This window comes from Malaclemys terrapin, chromosome 7 (assembly GCF_027887155.1).
Source record: "Malaclemys terrapin pileata isolate rMalTer1 chromosome 7, rMalTer1.hap1, whole genome shotgun sequence".
Classification (NCBI taxonomy): Eukaryota; Metazoa; Chordata; order Testudines; family Emydidae; genus Malaclemys; species Malaclemys terrapin.
Genome location: NC_071511.1, coordinates 123492192 through 123513929, shown reverse-complemented (window position 1 = coordinate 123513929; position 21738 = coordinate 123492192). Strand labels below are relative to the sequence as shown.

Sequence of the window (21738 nt, the reverse complement as noted above, 5' to 3'; positions counted from 1 at the left end):
TCGCTTCCTTCTTTCCAACTCTGTTCTGGCCACTACAAGTTAAAGCTCCTACTGTTCCTCTAACACACCCTTGAGCTGCCTACCACGCCTAGCATGGGGCAAACCACACCCTAGTGCTTCTCTCTGCACTGGGGGGACTTGCTTTAAATTGTGGGAGTTCCTGCACTGTGCAGAACAAGGGGAAGAAAGCTGGGGGGGGAAAGAGAGTGGGGATGAACTTTACAGGGATGCTGCCCAGGGGATATTTCATCATCATAAACAGTCTCCTGGATTCACAACGCGTCCATGCACTGCCTGGAGCTGGAACCCTGGCACTGTAATTTTTTTCCTTCTGCTCCTGTCTCTTCCCTTTGCGAACAGTGATCTGAAGGGGGATGGCGGCACAGCCCTGAGCCCCGAAGGAGACAGTCCCAGTGAGCGGCTCAGGCCCTACAAATCTGGGCAGACGGTGACCTGCTTTGTGAAGAAGGTGAGATTCGGAGGCTTCCAAAATAAATGCTGGGAAAGGACCAGCTATCAAAACGTAGGGTCTGGTTCCAGTCCATAGTCTGAAAAATTCACACACCCCCGTAAAATGCTGGATCGGTGCATCCAAAATCCAGCCCTAGTCTTTGACAACAGGAGGAAATAGGAAGGAGCAGAGGAGACGGGCTGGCATCACAGCCTGTTTGTCCCCAGTGCAATGTTCCCCCCGCTTTCCCAGTTCTCCAGCAGAAGGTCCTTTTGGGGGAAAAGTGCCCCAATCCCAAATATGACAGCTGCTGGAACACCTGAGCCTTTGTGTGAGAATCACTGCCGTGTAACAGCAGACCCCGTAGTAGCAAGATATCACTGGGGCCAATTCATGGTTCCCTCCCACCCAAAAAGCCTCTCTGGTAAGGTGGCTTCTGTCAGTATCTCTGTCTGCAGAGAATTCCAAACGCTGATTTCCCTCTTCGGGGAGACTCCTTCCTCTCGTCTGAGAGCACAAAGAAGCACCTCTCCTGTCTGAGTCCTAATCAATAAGCGATTGGGATCAGGGCCGGAAATGCTGGGGGAGGTTTTGCGGCTTGTGGTATGCAGGAGATCTGGCGAGATAATCATAATTGGACCCTTCTGGCCTTGATCTGTAAATTTTCTCTCTCCAATGAATCCATGAAGCTTCTTGTAAGTCTAACATTTTCTCTTCTGTGGCTGGTTGGTTCCCTCTCAGTACAACACCATAAAGTCGTGGCTGGAGGTGGAGATCACCCCTGAGATTCGAGGGAGAGTTCCCCAGTTGCTGCTTTCCCTTAACCCCAAGGTAAGTTCTCGCCAGAGAATCAAACACACAAAGGTTTTGCACACACGAGGCTGTGAGCACCCAAACACAAAAGTGTCTGAAGCAGCCTCCAACCTTTTGGTTCCTCTTTGCTTCCTGATCTGGTGGCACAGGTGGGGCTGGGCACGCTCTTCCTCTTTCAGCCTGGATAGCTACTTCATAATGAGTATTGTTGACTTGGTTATTTTTAGAGATATGTTAGCTTGTGAACGTCATTAGCTGGTTTTCTTTTCAAAGGGGAACTGCAGAGGTTCCGAATGAAATGCCAGATCGTTAGCAGAACAAATCAGATCTATTTGCCTCTTAATAAAAATATTTGGAAATCGGTTCCTTGCCGAGTCCTTTTACCCTTCTCTCTCTCTCCTCCACCTTGTAGACTAACTCACTGTGCATCCTCTGACTCTTTAGAGTTGCTTTTTTTTATATTGGCAACAAGATAACTAATATAATAATAGCTAGCTCTTATGTAGTGTTTTTCAGCAGTAGATCTCTAAGCATGTCGGCATCATTATCCCCATTTAACAGATAGGGAAACTGAGCCACAGGGTGGCACATGACTAGCCCAAGGTCACCCAGCAAGCCAGTGGAATAGACCCAACTTCTCCTGAATCCCAGTCCAGTGTTTTGTTTTGTTTTCTATGGCCAGGCTACCTCCCTAAAACGTGAGCAGTAAGAAATGCTGTGTTTACAGCTAGATTTATCCAGTGTCACAGTGCCATTTCTTTATCAGGGTTTAATAGATGCGCAGAAGATGTCTATAATGCCAAGTGTAGATCTTGAAATGTCCTGAGATTACCTTGGTTAAAATCAAGATCAGTGGCTGAAGTCCCTGGTAATGAGCGGAGGTCTCTCTACCCTCAGGTCTTAAAGCATCCAGAAAAGAGCTTCAAGAATGGCCAAGCTTTGTCTGCAACAGTGACTGGCACAGATGCCTCTGAGACCAACCTCTGCCTGTCACTTACAGGTATGGTAAAGCCTTGTTATCTGCAGTACCCTTCCTGTTAGAGTTCCACCATCTGCTCAGCAACTAGAAATGGTCCTGAACTGAAACCATGGGATCAGAACGCTGCAAGCCAGAGCCAAACTTTGTTTCTTTATCCTGGGCAGAATTAACACCCTGAATCTGGATCCAGAGTTCAAGGTGTTTTGGTTTTCAGACTCATCCTGTACATAGAGGTTCAAACCTTTAGACGAACGCAGCAGTTCTCCTTCTAGGTGTGTCAGGCAGAGGCCTCGTCTCTGCTCTCTTCTGAAGCAACTTGGCTTCTGACTAATCTCCATCAGACACCAGGTGGCACGCAAGCTGTTCACCATTTACTGGGGCGGGATCTGGGTATAATGGGTCCAGGGTCATATCTGGGAGGAAGGGTTGTGAATGGTTGAACATGGCATCATTGTTACAAAAGGGATTGTGAACTGAGAGAGCTGCGCAGGCCCCACATGGCCAAAAGACTGTGGGGATGGTAGGTGACTGGGGAAGTAATGCCATATCTCCTTTCTATCCACTTGACTCCCTTACCCCAAGTGTTCAAGCTTGGAATATCTCCACCCTTTGTGGGGTCCGGCTGAAATAACCCCTCTGAAATCCCCTGCATAATGACAAGTTTCAGAGTAACAGCCGTGTTAGTCTGTATCCGCAAAAAGAAGAACAGGAGTACTTGTGGCACCTTAGAGACTAACAAATTTATTAGAGCATAAGCTTTCGTGGACTATAGTCTATATGCATCCGAAGAAGTGGGCTGTAGTCCACGAAAGCTTATGCTCTAATAAATTTGTTAGTCTCTAAGGTGCCACAAGTACTCCTGTTCTTCTTTCTGAAATCCCCGTGCTCTTGGCAGGAGTCCATTCGCTGGCGGAAGGAACCATCACCCTGGGCACCATAACGAAGGTGACGCCAAATGTCGGCCTCACCATTGCGCTTCCCTTCGGAAAGACTGGCAAAGCCAGCATCTTTCACCTGAGCGATTCGTACACTGAGCAGCCGCTAGAGAACTTCACCATCGGGAAGCTTGTCAGGTCAGAGATTCTCCTCTTCTCCTGAAGTCTCTTGTTGCCTCTTCAAGTGGGGGGCTGGAAGAATCCTTCAGCAGTGACGAGATCCCCAGTGGTTTGGTTTGGCAGCAGCACTGAGGGGTTTTCCTTGCATTCCAGCTGGAGTGTTACCCCTTCCGGGGCAAATTGTAAAGAGTTAGAGGGCATATAGCTCTTCGGCTCCTCTAGGGGAGAAGGTCGTAACCTTACATTTGTATCTGCTTGGGGCCGCTGCCTGCTTCCTGTGTGCCCACTTCCTTCAGTCCGCTTTTCAGACCCCATTTCTTAAAGAAGAAGGGTGTTGCAGTGCTTAGGGTGCTAATTTGGGACTTAGGAGACCTGCGTTTAATTCCCAGGACATTGGACAAATCACGTACACCCTAAGTTCCCTCTAAGCTGCACTGCCACGCAGCAGCCTCTCAAGAGCCGCAAAGGTGCTCAGGGCTTCAGCAGGGAGAGGCACCTCTCCCCCAGCCCCAGCGCTGCTGCAGGGAGAGAGGGCTGGGGGGGAGTTTTCTCTCTCTCTCCCTCTTCGCCCCCCTCCCGCTGTGGCCCCAGGGCAGCCTGCACCCCAACCTCATCTCTGGCCCCACCCCTGAGCCCACACACCCAGCCCTGAGCCCCCCTCCCTGCACCCTTCATCCCTGGCCCCATCCCAGAGCCTGCACCCCCAGCCGGAGCCCTGAGCCCCCTTCCACACTCCGAACCCCTCGACCCCACCCCTGCCACAATCCCCTCCATATTGGTGCACATAACAAAATTCATTCCGCACGTACATGAGAAAAATTAGAGGGAACATTACTTACACCCAGATATTAAAAGGTATTTAGGTGCTGCTGTGTTCAGTGTTGCCATGTCTAACTGATTTAGGAGCCTGACTCATTTTCCAAAAGAATGTAAGCACTTAAGAGCCAAAATCCCATAGGATTTACACTCCTAAATGTCTAAATCTGGGCCATGGTGTCTCTGTGACTGAGTTTCCCCACCTCTAACATGACTTCCCTTCCTCACAGGGGTGTTGTGAGCATTCAGGATTGTGAGATGGTCAGATACTATGGTGTAGGTCGCTAGGTTGTTTTCTTTCGCAAAACCTTCTCAGCTGATCTCCTAAATCGTTGCATCTCACTGGTCTGCAGTAGACTGTACGTGCTTCAAAGCACTGGGTTCTTAGTGCACCATCTACGTTTAATGCTGCTATATGAAGAATTTCTCTGCTTCCTCTGGGCGTGGCTTTTTTTAATCTGTTCAAAAGCTTCCCGTTTTCATGCCTCTCCCATATCTCCAGGTGTTGTGTCCTATCCAATGAAGACAACAAAATAGAAATATCTCTGCGGCAATCCAGGTAGGTGCCTTTGCATTGAGAGTGGTAAAAAGTGCAGTGAAACTTGGTATTCGGTGTTTTACCCACCTTGAAACCCATATTTACTAGGCCAGCCCAATGCATGTGTTCAGATTACATAATTAGCCTGATAGCTGAGACTTTGTAAGGGATGAAGATAGCTTTGGACGCTGCTTGTTCATTCTGCATAGAGGATTTTCTGTGTACTGGAGAAGGTGAGGATGTCTGGTTCTGAATATAGACATTCACACATTTTATTTATAAGCATTTTAGGCCTGATTGAGTTTCCCTGCTCCTCTAACTCTGTTCACACAGCTGCATTTGTATATGTGTTCTGTGTATTTACCTTTCCTCCAGTGAACTTCTTTAGACCTAGTTTAAAAAAAAAAAATTTCCCATGGCGGAATTGGCAGCATAAACATTTAACCTCAAAAATGCAGGTGGATGTTTTACTTTTTAGAAGAAACGGCAGATTAAGAGCTTGATTCTTTTTAAGTCTGTCTCACTTTGTGCCAATCGTGCATTGCAAACACAAATGATGGCATCAGAGTACCCGATTGTGTCCACAGATCAGGTTGCCGGACACATGAATGCACATGATGGGAGGCTGGGTTAAAGCCTCTTTGGGGCAGGAGGACACAAACCCCAAATTTTCATACAACCTCAATCAGTGCCTTTGCCCCTTCTTCTGGCACTATCTTAAAAGTATACCAGGCCAAGGGGTTAGCCACAGTACAGTGATATGGATTGCTGTATAGTGCTGGGTACAGACTGTGCACTTCAATAAACGGGAGGAGAAACAAGGATGTTCTTGGCCCTTCACACGCCGTAAAGGGATCATTGCTTTCCAGTCTCCAGCAGTTTGGGTTGATTTTTCAGGACCCAGCAGAGTACAGACCATTCAGTTGCAGTGAGGATTTTCCTTCTTCCCCCTCTTTCTTCTAGGACAAATCCAAAGAGCAAAAACAAAGTGGAAGATCCTGAACTGACATGTGTTGAGGATGTTCGGGAAGGCCAGCTGGTCAGAGGCTATGTCAGATCCGTCAAGCAGTCGGGCGTGTTCTGTGGGTGAGTAGCACGTGGCGAGAGAAGTACAGAGGGCCGTGTAGGCCCGAGGTCTGTGTGTGCATGCTTGTTTTGTGTTTACAGCTCTAGAATTCAAACTTCTGCAGCGTCTCTGACAACAGAATGCCACTTTCCCAAGTGGATTTCGTTCTGTAAGTCAGAATGTTTGGTGTTTTTTGTAAGCTTGTGAAGCTTATGTGAAAAATGTCATACTATCTAATAGGGACCTGGTCGTATGGCAGGCAGGTGCTATGCCAGCGTCCTATAAACAGTTCCCCCAGTGTCCCTCAATCCTGACCTGCAACATCCCTTGCTGTTCCCGTCCTGCCCGTCCGGCTCTGCCAATGTCCCTCCAGGCTGACCTGCTGGACTCCCTCTCTTCTGCTCCTTTGTCTCGCCAGGGTTGGAGGCTGCTGTAGTGATGGTGGTTTGGTGACGTGCACCAGGCCCCGTAAAATAGCTGCCGTTAAGGTGAAGCTGCCAACGTATGATTCTGACTCTTTCTTCTCAGTTTGTCCAGCTCAGTTGTGGGCCGAATCCAATTCTACAAAGTCGTCCCCTTCTTCATACCGAAACAATCCCTGTATGAGCAATACATGCCGGAGGGGAAGTTCCTCACTGCCAAGGTCCTCAGGTAGGTGGAAGGCCCCCCAATGAACTGGCAGATTGAGGGGACAGTGGGGAGGGGCAGAAGAACCGTTGACAAGGGGCATGCGTGGGGGGGGGGGCAAGCAGGGGCACCCCCAATTACCATCGGGGGGCACAGAACTTCTCCAGCCCCAGGGCTGCAGAGGCAGGGAAGATTGATTCCCTGCCGGGCAAGGGCTGGGGCAGGGTGGAGGGAGGGAAGATCGAGCTCCGAGGGGGGACGAGCTTCTGTGCCCCCCCAAAGGTCAGGGGAATGGAGAGCCTGTCTTACTAGAGGAGACTAGGAGAGCTTGGTTTGTTTAGTTAAGGGCTCCCCTAGATGGCGAGTTAATACGTGGCAAGCTGGCACGGGAGTAGATCACTGCACACTTGGAACCTTTTAGTGCACGGTAGCAGGGTCCACATGGACAATTAGTGCGCAGCAGGCTGGTGCCCTGCGGATTGCACCCTCGCTTGCCGAGCACTAACTCGCTCTCCAGACAAGCCCTGGTGAAACGAAGGCTGAGAAGGGCTCTGACTCCTCTCTGTAAATACGTCCGGGGGATGAGGGGTAAACACCACGGAGGGAGAAGAGCCATCGAGGCTAAAGGACAATGCTGGCACTAGAATAAAGGGGAATAAACTGGCTGTGAATACGTTTTAGGCTGGAAATTAGAAGCAGGTTCCGAGCCATTAGAGGAGTGAGGTTCTGGAGCAGGCTCCCCCTAGGAGAAATGGGGACAGACAACGGAACAGGTTTTAGTTTCTGAACTGAATTATGTGACAGCAGAGAGTGAGGAGGTGAGCCTGCGCTCTGATCACTTAGATGCTAATTAGGGCCCAGGAGAAGCTGATTGAGGGTAATTATCTCATGGGCTGGGTGGGCTAAACATTCATTTGGCCTCATTAGCCCAGGGCTGGTAAAGGAGGCCCAGGAAGGAAGTGCAGGGAGGGAGGAACGGGGCTAGCTGGTTCCAGTCAGATAGGGGCCTCAGAGCAGGGAGATCCCTGTTCCCCTCAGATCCTGCTGAGTGGGCTAAAAACTGAGCAAATATTATAACTAGGCGGGAGCATGCGGGACTGTGGTTATATCGGTGAAGGGGAATCGAAATGAAGTGTCACTGAGAGCTCAGCCGGTGAAGTCCGGGCGATTTCTGCAGGGAAGAGGATGGGGGTGGAGACAGGCCCCTGTTACGTGGGTTACCTGCAGTAGCAAGGGACTGAACTCGGTGACACAGGCAGTCCTATGTTCCTAAAGCTCTGGCAGCATTCCCAACAATTGGAATATCCCTGATTTTCTGTTCTCTTCCCCCTGGAAACGTGCCGCAGTGTAAATAATAAAGAGAGCCATGTTGAGCTTTCCCTCCTCTCTGAGGACACTGGGAAGCCAAGTGTCCTGCCCGAGTCGCTGGGCCTGCCGCGCTGTGACACAGACGAGGGCAAGGAGAAGAGAGAGGAGTTCAAGAAGCTGAAGGCAAAACGGAAAAGAAGAGTCTCGGAAGGCGAACAGGTACGTGCACGCAGGGGGATTGTACCCCAGATTGGGGTGGGTAGTTGTGCTGAGCGGAGGGGCAGAAATGCATTCCCCTTGCTTCTGTCTGCTTCACCCTCAAAGCGGGACATTATGGGGGATAAAGATTCAGCTCATTTTAATGGAAACTAACATGAAGTTTTTGCAGAATAGAAAAAAGAACTATGGTCCAGAACTCTCCTCTGCCACAGACAGAACTGCATGAATTGCAACGTCACTTTGTATGAATGGGGGAGTCTGACTGCTAACAAAGAGGGCTTGAACTTGGGACCTCTGGATGTTAAAGCTTGAGCTTCAACCGCCTGAGCTAAAGGATCCACCTCTGATAGCCCATGATGTAGCAGGCTCATCAATGTCTATATGTGGCCCAGCCACCACTGCACGGGGATGGAGTGCCACACTGGGAGTGGGGATTGCATATACCCCTCTAGACAACTCCCCTTGGCCACCACCCCCAAGTGTGTGTGTTTTGGGGAAGAAAATCACTGGTCCCCTGCCTTATGTTCTTGTATCTCGAGTTTTTTGGCAGGCAACTCTGCCCAGCACCTGCCGGAATTTGGCCCATAATAGTTGGCTTGACCATCTGCCACGTGGATTGAGGCCTGCCACACTCATGACTTTTCTCTTGTGACTCATGTTGTACCTTGTGTCTCTGGGTGATGGGGGAAGGCGGTGACCGTTATTCCAAGGCCTCTGCTTTCTCTGTCTGTAGCCAGTGTTTGACCTTTAAAATAGAATTCTTTTAAAGTCTCTTTCCAATGGCTCACCCTTCCCCCCGCCTTCACTGCAGGAGGCGAAGCCCAGGAAAAAGCGAGCTCGCCTGACGGACGAGGATGACAGCGGCATTGAGGTCTATTGCCGGGAGCAGGAGGAGGAGGAGGAAGATGAGGAGGAGAATAAAAGGAAATCCAAGGTGAGAGTATACAGAGGAAGAGGAGAATATGAACAAGCAAAGGGGTGTTCGGGGTGACTGGCAGAGGACTGCCTGAGGGTGACTGCGATGGGGGCCTGGAATAAGCTGCTGCAGGGTACGTGGCTGTGAGGCCCGTTGAGATGCCAGTTTCTACCAGGCTGATAAGCAGCATGAAGGCAACAGGCTGCGTCAGCGCTTTGGCTTTGACCTGCTCTGCGTGTGGTTACTGGATCTCTTTACACGCTGATAAGAGAGCTGGACTCCTCCTCTCTGTGCGTGAAAAAGGACCTGCTTCAACAATTAGCAGGCACGTGGCTCTTTAAGAGTTTGGTTACTAATGGCCTGTAGGGAGACAGCTCCGTGTACTGTAACCAGAGCCCTGAAATCCAGAACTGGCGTCCTGGTGCTTTCCATTCTTCCCACAAAAAGCCATCACCTTGGGGTGATGCAGGGAGTTTTAAACTGGGTAATAAAGATTACAGGGAATCTGGTCTGATCTGAGCAGGATCTGGTCTGGTCAGGGAGACCTTCAAGGGAAGCCAAAGAGATGTGGGTGATTCTCCTAGTCTCTCTCGCCTTTCTGGCCACTTGGATATTTTGTCATCTGCCACAAGAATAGGGGTGTTAGCTCCACTGTCCTGGCCAAATCCAGTCTGGGGGCTAACTGGAGTTACAATTAGCGACAGTATGTTTATTTCCTGCTCTACTCTGCTGTGTTGTCAAACAGCCATCGTGCTCCACCCCAGAGGTGCTTGCATGCCAGTAGTGGATGAAGTGATGACTATCTCTAGAAAACATAATTGGGGGTGGGGGAATGGGGTGTTCAGGATGAAAGTTTCTATATAAATGTGAACCGTTTATTCTCGTTGCTCCAGAAATCTCTTGAAATTTTTCAGTGAGCCTGTTTTTCTCCCTGCTTCTTCCTCCATGGCCCCAGTTGGTTATGGCTAAGTCACTCTGGCAGGGGCGTGGTGGGGGGGAATTTCGGGTGTCACTTTGGTGGACAATGCACAAGCTAGAGCAAGGCGGGGTGCAGACAGCAGCTGTACCTGCTCCCAAGAGAAGCCTGGACTATAAACCAAGTGATATCTCCTATTGTCCTCCTTCAAGCAGGAGACAAAACATGCGGAGGCTCCCAGGCTGCAGGTTTCTAGTGGCTTCACTTGGGACGAGGGTTTAAATGCCCTGGAGGTGCCAGTATCGAATCAGAAAGAGGAGAGCTCAGACAGCGAGGAAGAGGACAACACACAGTCCATGGTACGGTATCCTGGACATCGCCGCCTGGGTGGGAGTTGCTGTAACTTGCCTTCTCGTCACTTACTGTCTTTGTGTCAGATGGCATAGGCTGTGTTAACCCAAGGGACTGTCTTCACCAATCAGATCTTATTATGGTCTTTTAAGGTGTGTGGATAAACATAACCATCTCCAAAAAGAGAGGAAGGTGACGATCTTTGAGGGATAGCATGGGCAGGTGCTGTGTGAGCGGAGTTTCCTTCTCACAGCCCTACCCATGCACCTCAACCCCTGTCCTTCCAGTCCTGAGCCACACCCATCCCCTGACGTTCTGCCAATGCACCTCAGTCTTGACCTGTAACACCCCAGCCCTTCCAGAGCAGACAGCTACACGGTGGCAAGTGCACTGGTCACCAGCAACCACTGGGCTTGTGCTGTGGAAAACAATGTCGGATGAAATCACGTGCGAGTGGAGTTAAAGTGTAAACTCTGCAGTCAGAGGTGCAAAGTTAGGGAATTAGCTCAGTCCCTTGATGTGCTTTATTAAGGGAAACAAATATCCCTTCCCCATTGTGACTCTGCTCTTCTGAGACGCAGCCTCCGGTGGGGTTTCAAAACGCTCTAGGTTTCATTTCCCTCTCTAAAAAATTGGCTCAGTCTGTTGAATAGACGCCCCCCAGGATGCCCTAGTGTCTGACCATCTTGCGTCCATCATTTCCTTGGGGTGCTAGATGGTGCCTGAAGTATTCCAAAGTGACCCTGCCTCTTGTTCTCATCCCTTTCCTTGCCCGCTTCAGAGGAAGAAGCAGACGAAGAAGGAGAAGGAGCAAGAGAAGCAGAGGGTGGAGAAGGAGCTCTCCAAGATCGAAGCCGCCCTGATGAACCCCAATCGTCAGCCCCAGACGGCAGACGACTTTGACCGCTTGGTGTTGAGCAATCCCAGCAGCTCCATCCTGTGGCTACAGTACATGGCCTTCCACCTCCAAGCCACGGAGATCGAGAAGGCCAGGGCGGTGGCGGAAAGAGCACTCAAAACCATCTCCTTCAGGTAAAACGCTTCCCCCCGGCATGGGAGGGCAGCAGCTTGATGTACACTACACGTGCACGGGCATCTAACCTGCCTCTAGAAATGGAATGCAGGGACGCCAGCAACCAGGGTGGGGAATAGAAAGTGCTGCCCCAGAAACCCCATAGTACTCAAGGGCTACAGTTCTCCGCCTGCCTTGTTTGAGGGAGGCCCCAGACTGAATCGCTGCCGTGACATTACGTTGGTCTGCAGCTAGCCCATCGTGTGCTGTGATCCAGTTAGAACTTAAAGCTAAGCCGGGCCCAGCCTGGGCATGGCTAGGATGGGAGACGTAAGGGAACAAATGGGTGCTGCAGAAAGAGCAATTGATAATTCCATAGGTGCCCAGTCTTCCTTCTCAATCAGTACTGAGCCAGTGTCCCAACGTGGTGCTGTGGTTCTCGTTTAGATGAGACCTTAATACTCTTTTCTGGCTCTCTTCCTGAGAGTTAGGGTGTTATCCTTGGTCCTGTGGGCTTACTTCAACATGAGTAAATACATTCTGCCTCCTTTATATTCTCCAGACAGTTTCAATTGGCTACACAATTCTTCCTCTCTCACAGTGTGGCGTTACTGTGCACCGTAAAACAACTACCACACTCCGCCCCAGAGAGGGCCGCATTTGAGTGGTGCAGTGTTGCAGTCCCTTAGCCAACCTTACAGGCGTGTTGGGGCTCAGCTAATGTTTGTAAAGGGTTTTGAGTTCCTCCGACAAAGTTCTTGTCCTGTTTTGCTTTCAGGGAGGAGCAGGAGAAGCTGAACGTGTGGGTAGCTTTGCTGAACCTCGAGAACATGTATGGCACGGAGGAGACTCTGATGAAGGTCTTCGAGAGGGCCGTTCAGTACAATGAGCCCCTGAAAGTCTTCCAGCACCTGGCTGACATCTATGCCAGCTCTGAGAAATACCAGGTGGGTGCCTGGACCCCTGAGTGCTGCTCACCACCAGGGCAGGAGATGAGCCTTTTTCTTAGAAAGTGCCTGGCCGAACCCAGCGTTTGCTCCCCAGTTGGGTGTATCTGACTGAGAGTTATGGTGCAGGCCTGCGTGAGCTGTTGGGAGCAGCAAGGGAACTTCCCATCAGTTTATTTCTTACATGGGTCTTCCCCACGTAGCATCTGCCTGTTAATCTGTTCCCTGTGGTGCATAATAGGATGATCTGTCTGTTACCAAGACTTGATTTCCTCCAGGCCCTCTGAATTTGGCGCTCCTGAAAGGGTGAGGGACCAGTCGCGCTGATTAGAGCTGGAGATAATGCAGGTGCTAGGCAAGTTTCCCACACAGCTGTGCCAATGCATCCCAGTCCTGACCTTGCAACTGCTCCTGCAGTTCTGCTCCTGGGCTTGGCTTGGCCTAGCAGTGATAGATAGGCATGTCAAACTGACCCTACAGACCCAGAGGGGAAACACCAAACTCACTGTCACTTAAGCTCTAAACCTGTATCTCATTCCCAGCATGCAGAGGTGAAAGGCCCAGTGCGTTCACTCTGCTCCAGGGATACTGTTTCCTACATGGTCAGAAGCCCCAGACAGAGTAAAAATCCACCCTTGTAGGGAGGCAGCGTGGTCAGCTGAGCCAGGCACAGGCCTGGGAGTTGGGAGACCTGAGCGCTGTTCTTAGCATGGCAGCGAGTTGCTGTATGAACTGGGGGAAGCTGCTCCAGTTTCCCCATCTGTGTTTTAAAAAGAGCGGAGCTAATGATACTCCCCCGCCTCTGTAAAACGCGCTGGAGACGGTATGTGGCAGAGCTAGGCGACCGTTGCTATGCCGGCATAACCCGGAAGTGTAGATGCAGCCTACAGCAACACAAGGGGTTTTTCCATTGGTGAAAGAACATGGCGCAACCGAGCAATGGTAGCTATGTCGACAGAAGCATTCTTCCGCTGACATAGCGGCGTCTACACTGCGGGTTAGAGTGGTGTAGCTGTGGCACTCGCGGGGGAGGGTGGATTTTTCACACCCCTGTCTGATGTGGCTGTGTCGACCTAACTTTTAAGTGTAGACCAGGCCTTAAAGATCACGGCTGGAAAGCTCTCCAGAAGTGCCAGGCTCTAGTATGAGGTTGCGTGATCCAACCCGATGTTAGACTGACCTCTCCGTCCCTCTCTGGTATCTTTCCAGCAAGCTGATGACCTGTACAACACGATGCTGAAGCGGTTCCGCCAGGAGAAATCCGTGTGGTTGAAATACGCCACCTTCCTCCTGAAACGGGGCCAGGTGGAGGCCACGCACAGGCTCCTGGAACGCGCCCTCAAGGGCCTGCCAAATAAAGAACGTAAGTGTCCCAAGGCTGGCTTCTCTCCCACTCCATGTGTCCTCCTTCCCATTTGTTGGGTTCCCGCTTCTCAGGCGCTTGGTTGATCTTTGGTATTCTGCCGTGCTAACAGCTGGGAAGAAGCAAACAGGTCTGCAATCTCCTGATGCCTGGCAGCGATGGGGAGGGGAGACTTTTGGCCAGGATGCCAAAGCCAACCCTCCTGGAACACGCTAAGCCATGGGATCGGCTCGCACAGAGCAGAGAGGACCTCGTTTTTTAAGGTCTGAAAATCCTGACCCAAAGTCAGCTGCTCTGCATGTGTGTTCTGCTTCTGAAAGGGAAGGGCTGTGAGCAGGCCCTGCTGGGATTTGAGTCATGGTTCCAGGGAGCCCTGGAGGGTTGAAACCCGAGAGACCGACACCTAAGTCATCCCCTCCAGGAGAGAGCGGAATAAAATGCTGAGATGGGAAGTGAGCTGAAGTCGACTCTAGGGATGCAGATCCTCATTCCACCAAAACCTCTTTCTGAGCAGAGACTAAAGGATTGGCTGCAGATAACATTGTCCTTGGAGCTGTGCCAGCCTCTTGCTTAGATATTTGGCCGTTGTCTGCATGTGTTTGGGGGATGGGCGGGAGGGGCTGGAGAGGGACAGGCGCCCCTGCTGGTGTGTGCAATGCCCTGAGGGGTGTCTTCTCATTATAGATGTGGATGTGATTTCCAAGTTTGCTCAGCTGGAGTTCCACTTTGGGGACCCCGAACACGCCAAGGCCATTTTTGAGAGCACGCTGAGCAGCTACCCAAAACGCACGGACATCTGGTCCATCTACATAGACATGATGATCAAACACGGCAGCCAGAAGGAAGTACGGTGAGTGCTTGCGACACAGGGCGGCGAGGGGGACCGGGGGGAAGATGTGCAAGGCCTAAAACGCGCCCCCGCAGGGAGTGTGGATACCCTGCAGTATGGAGGATCCCAAAGCAACAGCGAATCTGTGTTGCATGGGGAAGGCAAATGGCTCTGGGCTCATCTTCGTTGGAAAGGAGGAGACCTTCAGAGGCCCAATGGGCAGTCTTGGACGGAGCTTTCACAGCAAGGCAGAGTCCAGAAACTAGCGAATCTGATTTAAATCTTCAGGACCCCAGCAAGATCTACACAGCACGTGGGGAAGTCCTTCTGCATGTCTCTTGACCTCTTTTTATTCTCTGCCTGGATCGCTTCTCCAGTAACTGATTCTGTATGTCTACAAGGCTGAGAGCAAGAGGCCACCACTGCCTGAGGAGCAAGAACCTAATTAACCTCTTTATTTAATGCTGCCACTCTTTCTGCTCCATATGCGTGTGGCTCAGAGAAGAGCATATTCATCTCCCAGCCCCCAGGCTGGGTCGGCCCTCAGCAAGGATGTGAGATTCCTCTTTCATATGCAGAGTGATAGCGAAAGCCGATCAGCTCTTCCATTTTACATGGTCCCTTAGTTAGCCTTCAGGGGATTAGATATTTGTTGGTAGATATTGATAAACATCAGCTTCACCTCACACTCACACCAATGAAAAAATATTTCCATGGATGATCAAAATTTCCAGACCGAGTAAGAAAAATGCTGCTTGAGAACTTATTAGAGTTTCATTTTAAGGCTAATTACTTCATATATTTTGACATGATGTTGACAATTTGTGCTTTAACAGTTATAAAACTTTATTTTTATAGGGGGAAGGGATAGCTCAGTGGTTTGAGCATTGGCCTACTAAACCCAGGGTTGTGAGTTCAATCCTTAAGGGGGCCATTTAGGGATCTGGGACAAAAAAAAATCTGTCTGGGGATTGGTCCTGCTTTGAGCAGGGGGTTGGACTAGATGACCTCCTGAGGTCCCTTTCAACCCTGATATTCTATGAAAACCTCTATGAAACTTTTTGAATCTCAACATCTACTGTCATTAAATAATTACTGTCTGACCCGGTCCCTCATCTGATCCCCCCATAATTACCCACAACTATGAATATTTAACTTGATAAAATATAAAAAAAAAATGCTTAAAACCCATAACTGCACAACTGTAAAAATTTAGATATATAAAAATAGAAGAAAAAAAAGCGTAAACAATCATCGATATTATCAGTCGAAATTATTTTAAAAAATTGAATTCTGCCAAGTCTACCCTGGGGGCAAGAAGGGCTACTCACTGGCATGAGCTTGGAGCTAGCAAAAGGAAATGCTGCTTTCCACAGCATGTAGGCCATCTGGGACCATTCCCTGAGCTCAGTCGAATACTGTGCCTGGATTTTAGAGACACGGCTGTCTAATTTGGCCAGTAACCGTGCAAGCAGAGAGGAAGGGGGTTATGAAGCCTGCTGATTTACAGGGCTCTGACGGTTCATTCTACAACAGGCTGAGTGCATGTACTGTGTGTCCTTTGCCTTCCCCTGAAGTATGACCTGTCCTGCCCATTGTTCAGAGGCAGGATATCAGGCTTGCGGGTCCAGTGCTGATCCACGTTCTGAATGGGTTTTTAATTCTTGCAGGGATATTTTCGAGCGGGTCATTCACCTGAGCCTGGCAGTGAAGAGGATGAAGTTTTTCTTCAAGCGTTACCTGGATTATGAGAAGAAATACGGCACGTCGGAAACCATCCAGGCTGTGAAAGTAGCGGCGCTGGAGTACGTAGAGTCCAAGAGCTCTCTTGCCGAGAGCTAACTTCCAGAGCAGAGAGACTCAAATCGTGTTGCAGACTCTGTATGTGGTGCTGGAGGCGGAGATCCACAGTAGTGGGCTGCCTGTGTCCATAACTAGTGCGTTTCCTGAGAGTACCAGCAGACGGCTGGATTGTCCAGGACCAAAGTGAGGTGGAAAGAAGTCAACATTTACAGGAGCTTTCCATCTTGCCCCACTGTACAACAGACTTTTAACGTGTGGATGATTTTGGATCTAGTTATTTAAGTGCTGATTGTTTTATACCTGGTAGAAACTGCTGTCCTCTGTACTGCTTTCCTGTCGAAATGGGGCAGTCAGTGACTCCCCATCATTAAATGCAATGACCTGGCATAAGCTCCCTTCTCTTTCCCCACCCACTCATCCCAGCATTGCTCAGAATGTTCTCGCATTTCACCTGCTTCGGTGTCTTTCAAGATTTGTCTCCGGTGCCTTTGTGCTGCCAGCAATTTAACACAACCACCTGCCTGATTGATTCCTCTTAAAGCCTACGGCCATCCAATTAAACTTGATCCGGTGCTCGTGAGCAGCTCTAGGGTAACAAACACGGCTTGTGATGGACACTACTTAGAAAGACAGCTGCTGCTGAGGCAGTCTCCTAAGAGGTCATTAAACTGAGAGAAGAAACCAGGTGTTACTTGCTGAAAAATAACCAATCCCATTTTAACCTTTTCCTACTTGGAATAGGACTGCCTAGCTAAGGTTCTTATATGGCTACCATCTGCGTAGTATCCGAGCCCTTCTCAATCTTTAATGAATGTATCCTGACATCCTCACTGAGGTAGGGCAGTGCTGTTACCCCCTTGTACAGCTGGGGCATTGTGACACAGGTGGAGTGACTGGCCCAAGGTCCCACAGGAGGTCTGTTGCAAAACAGCAAATTGACCCCTCACCTCCTAAATCCTGGACTTAGCAACCTAACCACTGGACCATCCTGCAGAGTCCAAGGGGCCCCATGCAAGTGGTGACGCTTAGAGAACATTTTTCATCAAAAGGGCTAAAGACTAGATCATAACACAAAGAAACCTATCTCCATACATCCCCATTGCCAGCTGCAAAGGAAGTGGTGACTTCCTAAGCCACATTAGGTTCCTACCAGTTCTTTTGTTAATTAATATTTGTCTTGGACATGTTCCAGCAAGTTCTGAGCAAAACCACCCTCTGTGTTCCTCTTTTTAAATCCACTTAACTCCATGAGACGAAATCTATCATTAGAAGCTATACAGTTATAGTATCAGGGAGCCACTGGTTCTTTTGTGCTTCTCCAGCTGAGGGGTTGTACATCTCCTTGAAGAGCCTAATTCCAAATGTCGCACCCTTCTTCCTGAAAGAAAATGTGACCTCTTCCATTTACTGGAGAATAGTCCACCAGCAGGATCTCTCGTTGTTCCCTTCCGAATCTGGGTACGGGCCAAAGACTCTTAAGTAACATAAGTACTCATGAGATGACAGGGAAGATTCTCACATGGGTTAGTAACTGGTTAAAAGACAGGAAGCAAAGGGTTGGAATAAATGGTCAGTTGTCACAAGGGAGAGTGGTAAATAGCAAGGGTCCCCCCAGGATCTGTCCTGCGGCCTGTGCTGTTCAACATATTCATAAATGATCTGGAAAAAGGGGTAAACAGTGAGGTGACAGTTTGGAAATGAAACACAATCACTTAAGATAATTAAGTCCAAAGCTGAGTGTGAAGAGTTACAATGCGATCTCACAAAACTGGGTCACTGGGCAATACAATGGCAGATGAAATTCAACGTTGATAAGTGCAAAGTAATGCTCATTGGAAAATATAATCCCAAGTATACATACAAAACGATGAGGTCTAAATTAGCTGTTGTCACTCAAGATAGCAATCTTGGAGTCATTGTGGATAGTTTTCTGAAAACATCTCCATGTGCAGCGGTAGGCAAAAAGACTAAGAGAATGTTAGGAACATTAGGAAAGGGATAGATAATAAGACAGAAAATATCATAATGCCACTGTATAAATCCATGGTATGCCCACACCTTGAATACTGAATGCAGATCTGGTCGCCCTATCTCAAAAAAGATGTATTAGAATTTTTAAAAGTACAGAGAAGGGCAACAAAATGATTAGGGGTATGGAACAGCTTCCATATGAGGAGAGATTATAAAGACTGGGATTGTTCTGCTTGGTAAGGAGATGACAAAGGGGGATATGATAAAGGTCTATATAATCATGACTGGTGTGGAGAAAGTAAATAAGGAAGTGTTGTTTACCCCTTCCCATAACACAAGAGCCAGGGGTCACCCGATGAAATTAATAGGCTTAAAACAACCATAAGGAAGTACCTCTTCACACAATGCCCCATCACCCTGTTGCCAGGGCATGTTGTGAAGGCCAAAAGTGGTTCAAAAAAGAATTCTATATGGAGGCTAGGTCCATCAATGGCTTTTAGCCAAGATGGTCAGGATTGCAATCCCATGCTCTGGGTATCCCTAAACCTCTGACTGCCAGGTGCTGGGACTGGACAATGGGATGTTCAATAATTGCCCTGTTTTTGTTTATTCCTTCTGAAGCATCTGGCGCTGGCCACCGTCCAAAGACAGGATACTGGGCTAACTGGGACAGACCAATGGTCCTGTATGGTAGTTCTTATGTTCTGTTTTTATGCGCCTTCTGTCCACTTTTCATCCCTTCCTTTGTATGTAGAGAAGGAATGAGCATCCGAAGACTGTCACTGATCAACATCACCCACGTTGAGCATCTTCTTCTTAGGTTGGTTCTGTGGCCTCAGGGTTAGAGGGGTTAATCTGAGGCGTGGGATTATGGGCCCTTCAAAATGTTGTAAAATTATTGCATGCTAACGTTGTGATGCTTTTGTTTAACCTTTAGTAAGAAGGGTTTGGGTTGTAATTAGTTGAATCTAAGATTAATCTGTGATCTTTAAAGCAAATTTGTGTTTTCTCTTTTCAGCCATTAGAAAGGCAGTGGAAATGAATCTTGGCTACAGTGCCTGTTCTTTGAATTGTTGTCCGGTTGATGGAGGTCTCCCGAGAGAGGAACAGGCTGTTCCTAACTCAGTCTTGGGCTCCCTCCTTCATTACAAAATCCATGCCGAATCCCTCGTTGATAACCAGCAGAGCCCATGGCTAGAAGCTGCTGGAATGGTGGGGCTATTGCTTGCGAGATAGCCTGCGTTCCTGCCTTAGCTGATGGGCATGAATAGCAGTTACTCCTTATGCTAAATCCTGACTTCTTTCTATTTGTCATGCTTTTATAAGCGTCCTGGTTGTGGTCTGTTGGAGATCTCCTTGGAGAGCTGCATAGAATGTCTGCACCCTGAAAGAGAACTAAAAAACCCAACTCAAACACCTTAGCGAAGGGGCTGCCATCACTTCACTTCCTGCCAGCATGTGATGTGTAGCTGTGATAACCTACATGTATTAGCACTAGCAGTCCGTGAGATGTCCCCCAGTGCCCCTTTCCAATTGCTAGCCGTGCTCCTGCTCTCTTACTCACAAGAGAGCACAGTGACAGAGCAGGATCTGGTCCTTCCTTCACCCACTGCATCGATCCTCTGTGAAACCTGCACCCAAATCAGTGCAACAAGGATTATGAAAGCAATATCACCAACTCTCATAATCGTTGGTGGTCTGCTTAAACCAGTGGTGGGCTAACTTTTTGGCCCGAGGGCCACATCTGGGTATGGAAATTGTATGGAGGGCCATGATGCTCATGAAATTGGGGGTTGGAGTGTGGGAGGGGGTGAGGGCTCCGACTGGGGATGCAGGCTCTGGGGTGGAGCTGGGGAGGAGGGGTTGGGGGTGCAGGAGGGTGCTCTGGGCTGGGAGCGAGGGTTCGGAGGGTGGGAGGGGGATCAGGGCTGGGACAGGGAGTTGGGGTGCAGGAGCGGGTCAGGGTGCAGACTCCAGGCGGTGCTTACCTCAAGCAGCTCCCAGAAACAGCAGCATGTCCCCACACCGGCTCCTGTACGGAGGTGTGGCCAGGTGGCTCTGCGCGCTGCCCTGTCCGCAGGCACCGCCCCTGCAGCTCCCATTGGCCACTGTTCCCGGCCAATGGGAGCTGAAGGGGCGGCGCTTGGGGTGGGAGGCAGCATGTGGAGCCCCTTGGCTGACCCTACGCTTAGGAGCTGGAGGGAGGACATGCCACTGCTTCTGGGAGCCGCGTGGAGTGGGGCAAGCCCCTGACCCCACTCCCCGGCTGGAGTGCCAGAGTGGGGCAAATCCCGGACCCCGCTCCCCAGCGGGCTCTCAAGGGCCGGATTAAAACAGCTGGAGGGCTGGATGCGGCCCCTAGGCCGTAGTTTGCCCACCTCTGGCTTAAACCGTCAACTCCTGGAGTTGTGTGAACATGACAGAATCGGAACTTTAATTTAAAAAAAACAAATTAAGTTTCTGGCCCTCATGTTCACATTTTCAAGCTTTTCTTTGACCCATCTGCACCCAAAACGTTCAGAAAGCAAAGAAAAAGAATTCCATTTTATTTATTAATTTTTTAAAAAACCTCAATTTTTAATCGAGTCACATGAGTTTGAAGTGCCTGACTCATGCTATTTGTACACTTGGGGTTGACAGTACCATGAAAGGCCTAGCAAAAGTGAATAAAAACGAGGAGCGTATATAAAGGCGCATTATAAATAAGAAAAGCCAACTCCAATGTGCTGTCAACCATTAAAATAGGGACAATGGTGTGTATCTAATTCAACATGCAATTCGAGACAGGTGAATTGTGCAGTGCTATAAATGCAAATCAAGTCTCCAGCCAGTGGACAACACCATAGTGCAATGGCAGTGGTACATTTAAACCTCCCCTCTCTCCGTTTCTCAGAGTGGAACTTAGTTCTTGAGAGAGAATCCGCGAGGACCTCGTTCAGGAGCCATCTAAGGCAGTGGAAACAGTTTAAAAAGCCCAATGAAAGAAGGGAGGAGTGGTCACTGCTTCCCATGGCTGACTCCCACTGCTTCCAATCAGTGCAAACCTCAGTCTCTACAGGCACAAGACGTGCTCATGATGCAGTCTTTTGGCTGGCTGGTTTCTGGTCTCCTTCCAGTAGAAGAAAGATGCTTAACTGATATAATTAAGCATAAAGAGTGTGCATTGTAACTAAGTCTGGTTATGAGCTTGCCATGTCTCAGATCCTAAGCAGGGGCGAAGCTGGTCAGTGCTTGGATGAGAAGCCCAAGGTGCTGTAGGAAGTGGTGATGGTGACTCAACGTGTCCCAAGCCAGTTCAGCAGGATGTAGGTCTGCTGACAGTGCTGTCTTCCAGACACACAAAACCAAGTTGACAACCATTTGTGCTCATGAAAAAGGGTGTTTGGTATCCTGGCCAGTTTCCAATGGGGGTAATTACGTTCCACTTCGTTAAATTTCCCTGTGCAATATCAGTGGCCTACTTGCTGGCATCAGGTCAACTTGACCCCAGAGAAGTGGAGGGGGAGGATACCTAGGGAAAATGACAGGTCAATCCTGGGGACATGCAAAGCAGTGTGGGATGGCACTTAGAGGACTGCCAAAATAGTGTGAATGAGCAATGTGCGTACACGAACATGGGTTTGTATTAACTCAGTGCCCAGTGAACCTTGTACCCTTTAGCTATGGCGCTACTGCGCTGTCAGGGTCTGCATTGTGTGAATGTAGGTCATTGCAATGTGCGCCAATCCAAGTTAGGGCATACCGCCCCCTCCCTTCCC

General features: G+C 49.4%; 1 protein-coding gene across 4 annotated transcripts in view; it reads left to right on the top strand.

Annotated features, from left to right (window-relative positions):
- Positions 1 to 18264, top strand: part of PDCD11 (programmed cell death 11) — a 45818-nt gene extending 27554 nt beyond the window's left edge. For 3 of the 4 annotated variants that reach the window (XM_054034441.1, XM_054034442.1, XM_054034440.1), the window contains exons 22-36: positions 361 to 469; positions 1193 to 1282; positions 2162 to 2264; positions 3139 to 3316; positions 4617 to 4673; positions 5616 to 5738; positions 6247 to 6369; positions 7692 to 7872; positions 8684 to 8806; positions 9917 to 10063; positions 10837 to 11087; positions 11846 to 12014; positions 13224 to 13377; positions 14062 to 14227; positions 15877 to 18264. In XM_054034441.1, the coding sequence (XP_053890416.1) occupies positions 361 to 469; positions 1193 to 1282; positions 2162 to 2264; positions 3139 to 3316; positions 4617 to 4673; positions 5616 to 5738; positions 6247 to 6369; positions 7692 to 7872; positions 8684 to 8806; positions 9917 to 10063; positions 10837 to 11087; positions 11846 to 12014; positions 13224 to 13377; positions 14062 to 14227; positions 15877 to 16048 (2146 nt within the window). In that variant the 3' untranslated portion in view covers positions 16049 to 18264. The remainder of the gene's footprint in view (positions 1 to 360; positions 470 to 1192; positions 1283 to 2161; positions 2265 to 3138; positions 3317 to 4616; positions 4674 to 5615; positions 5739 to 6246; positions 6370 to 7691; positions 7873 to 8683; positions 8807 to 9916; positions 10064 to 10836; positions 11088 to 11845; positions 12015 to 13223; positions 13378 to 14061; positions 14228 to 15876) is intronic. The other variant, XM_054034443.1, reaches the window with a different exon arrangement.
- Positions 18265 to 21738: the final 3474 nt, after the last annotated feature.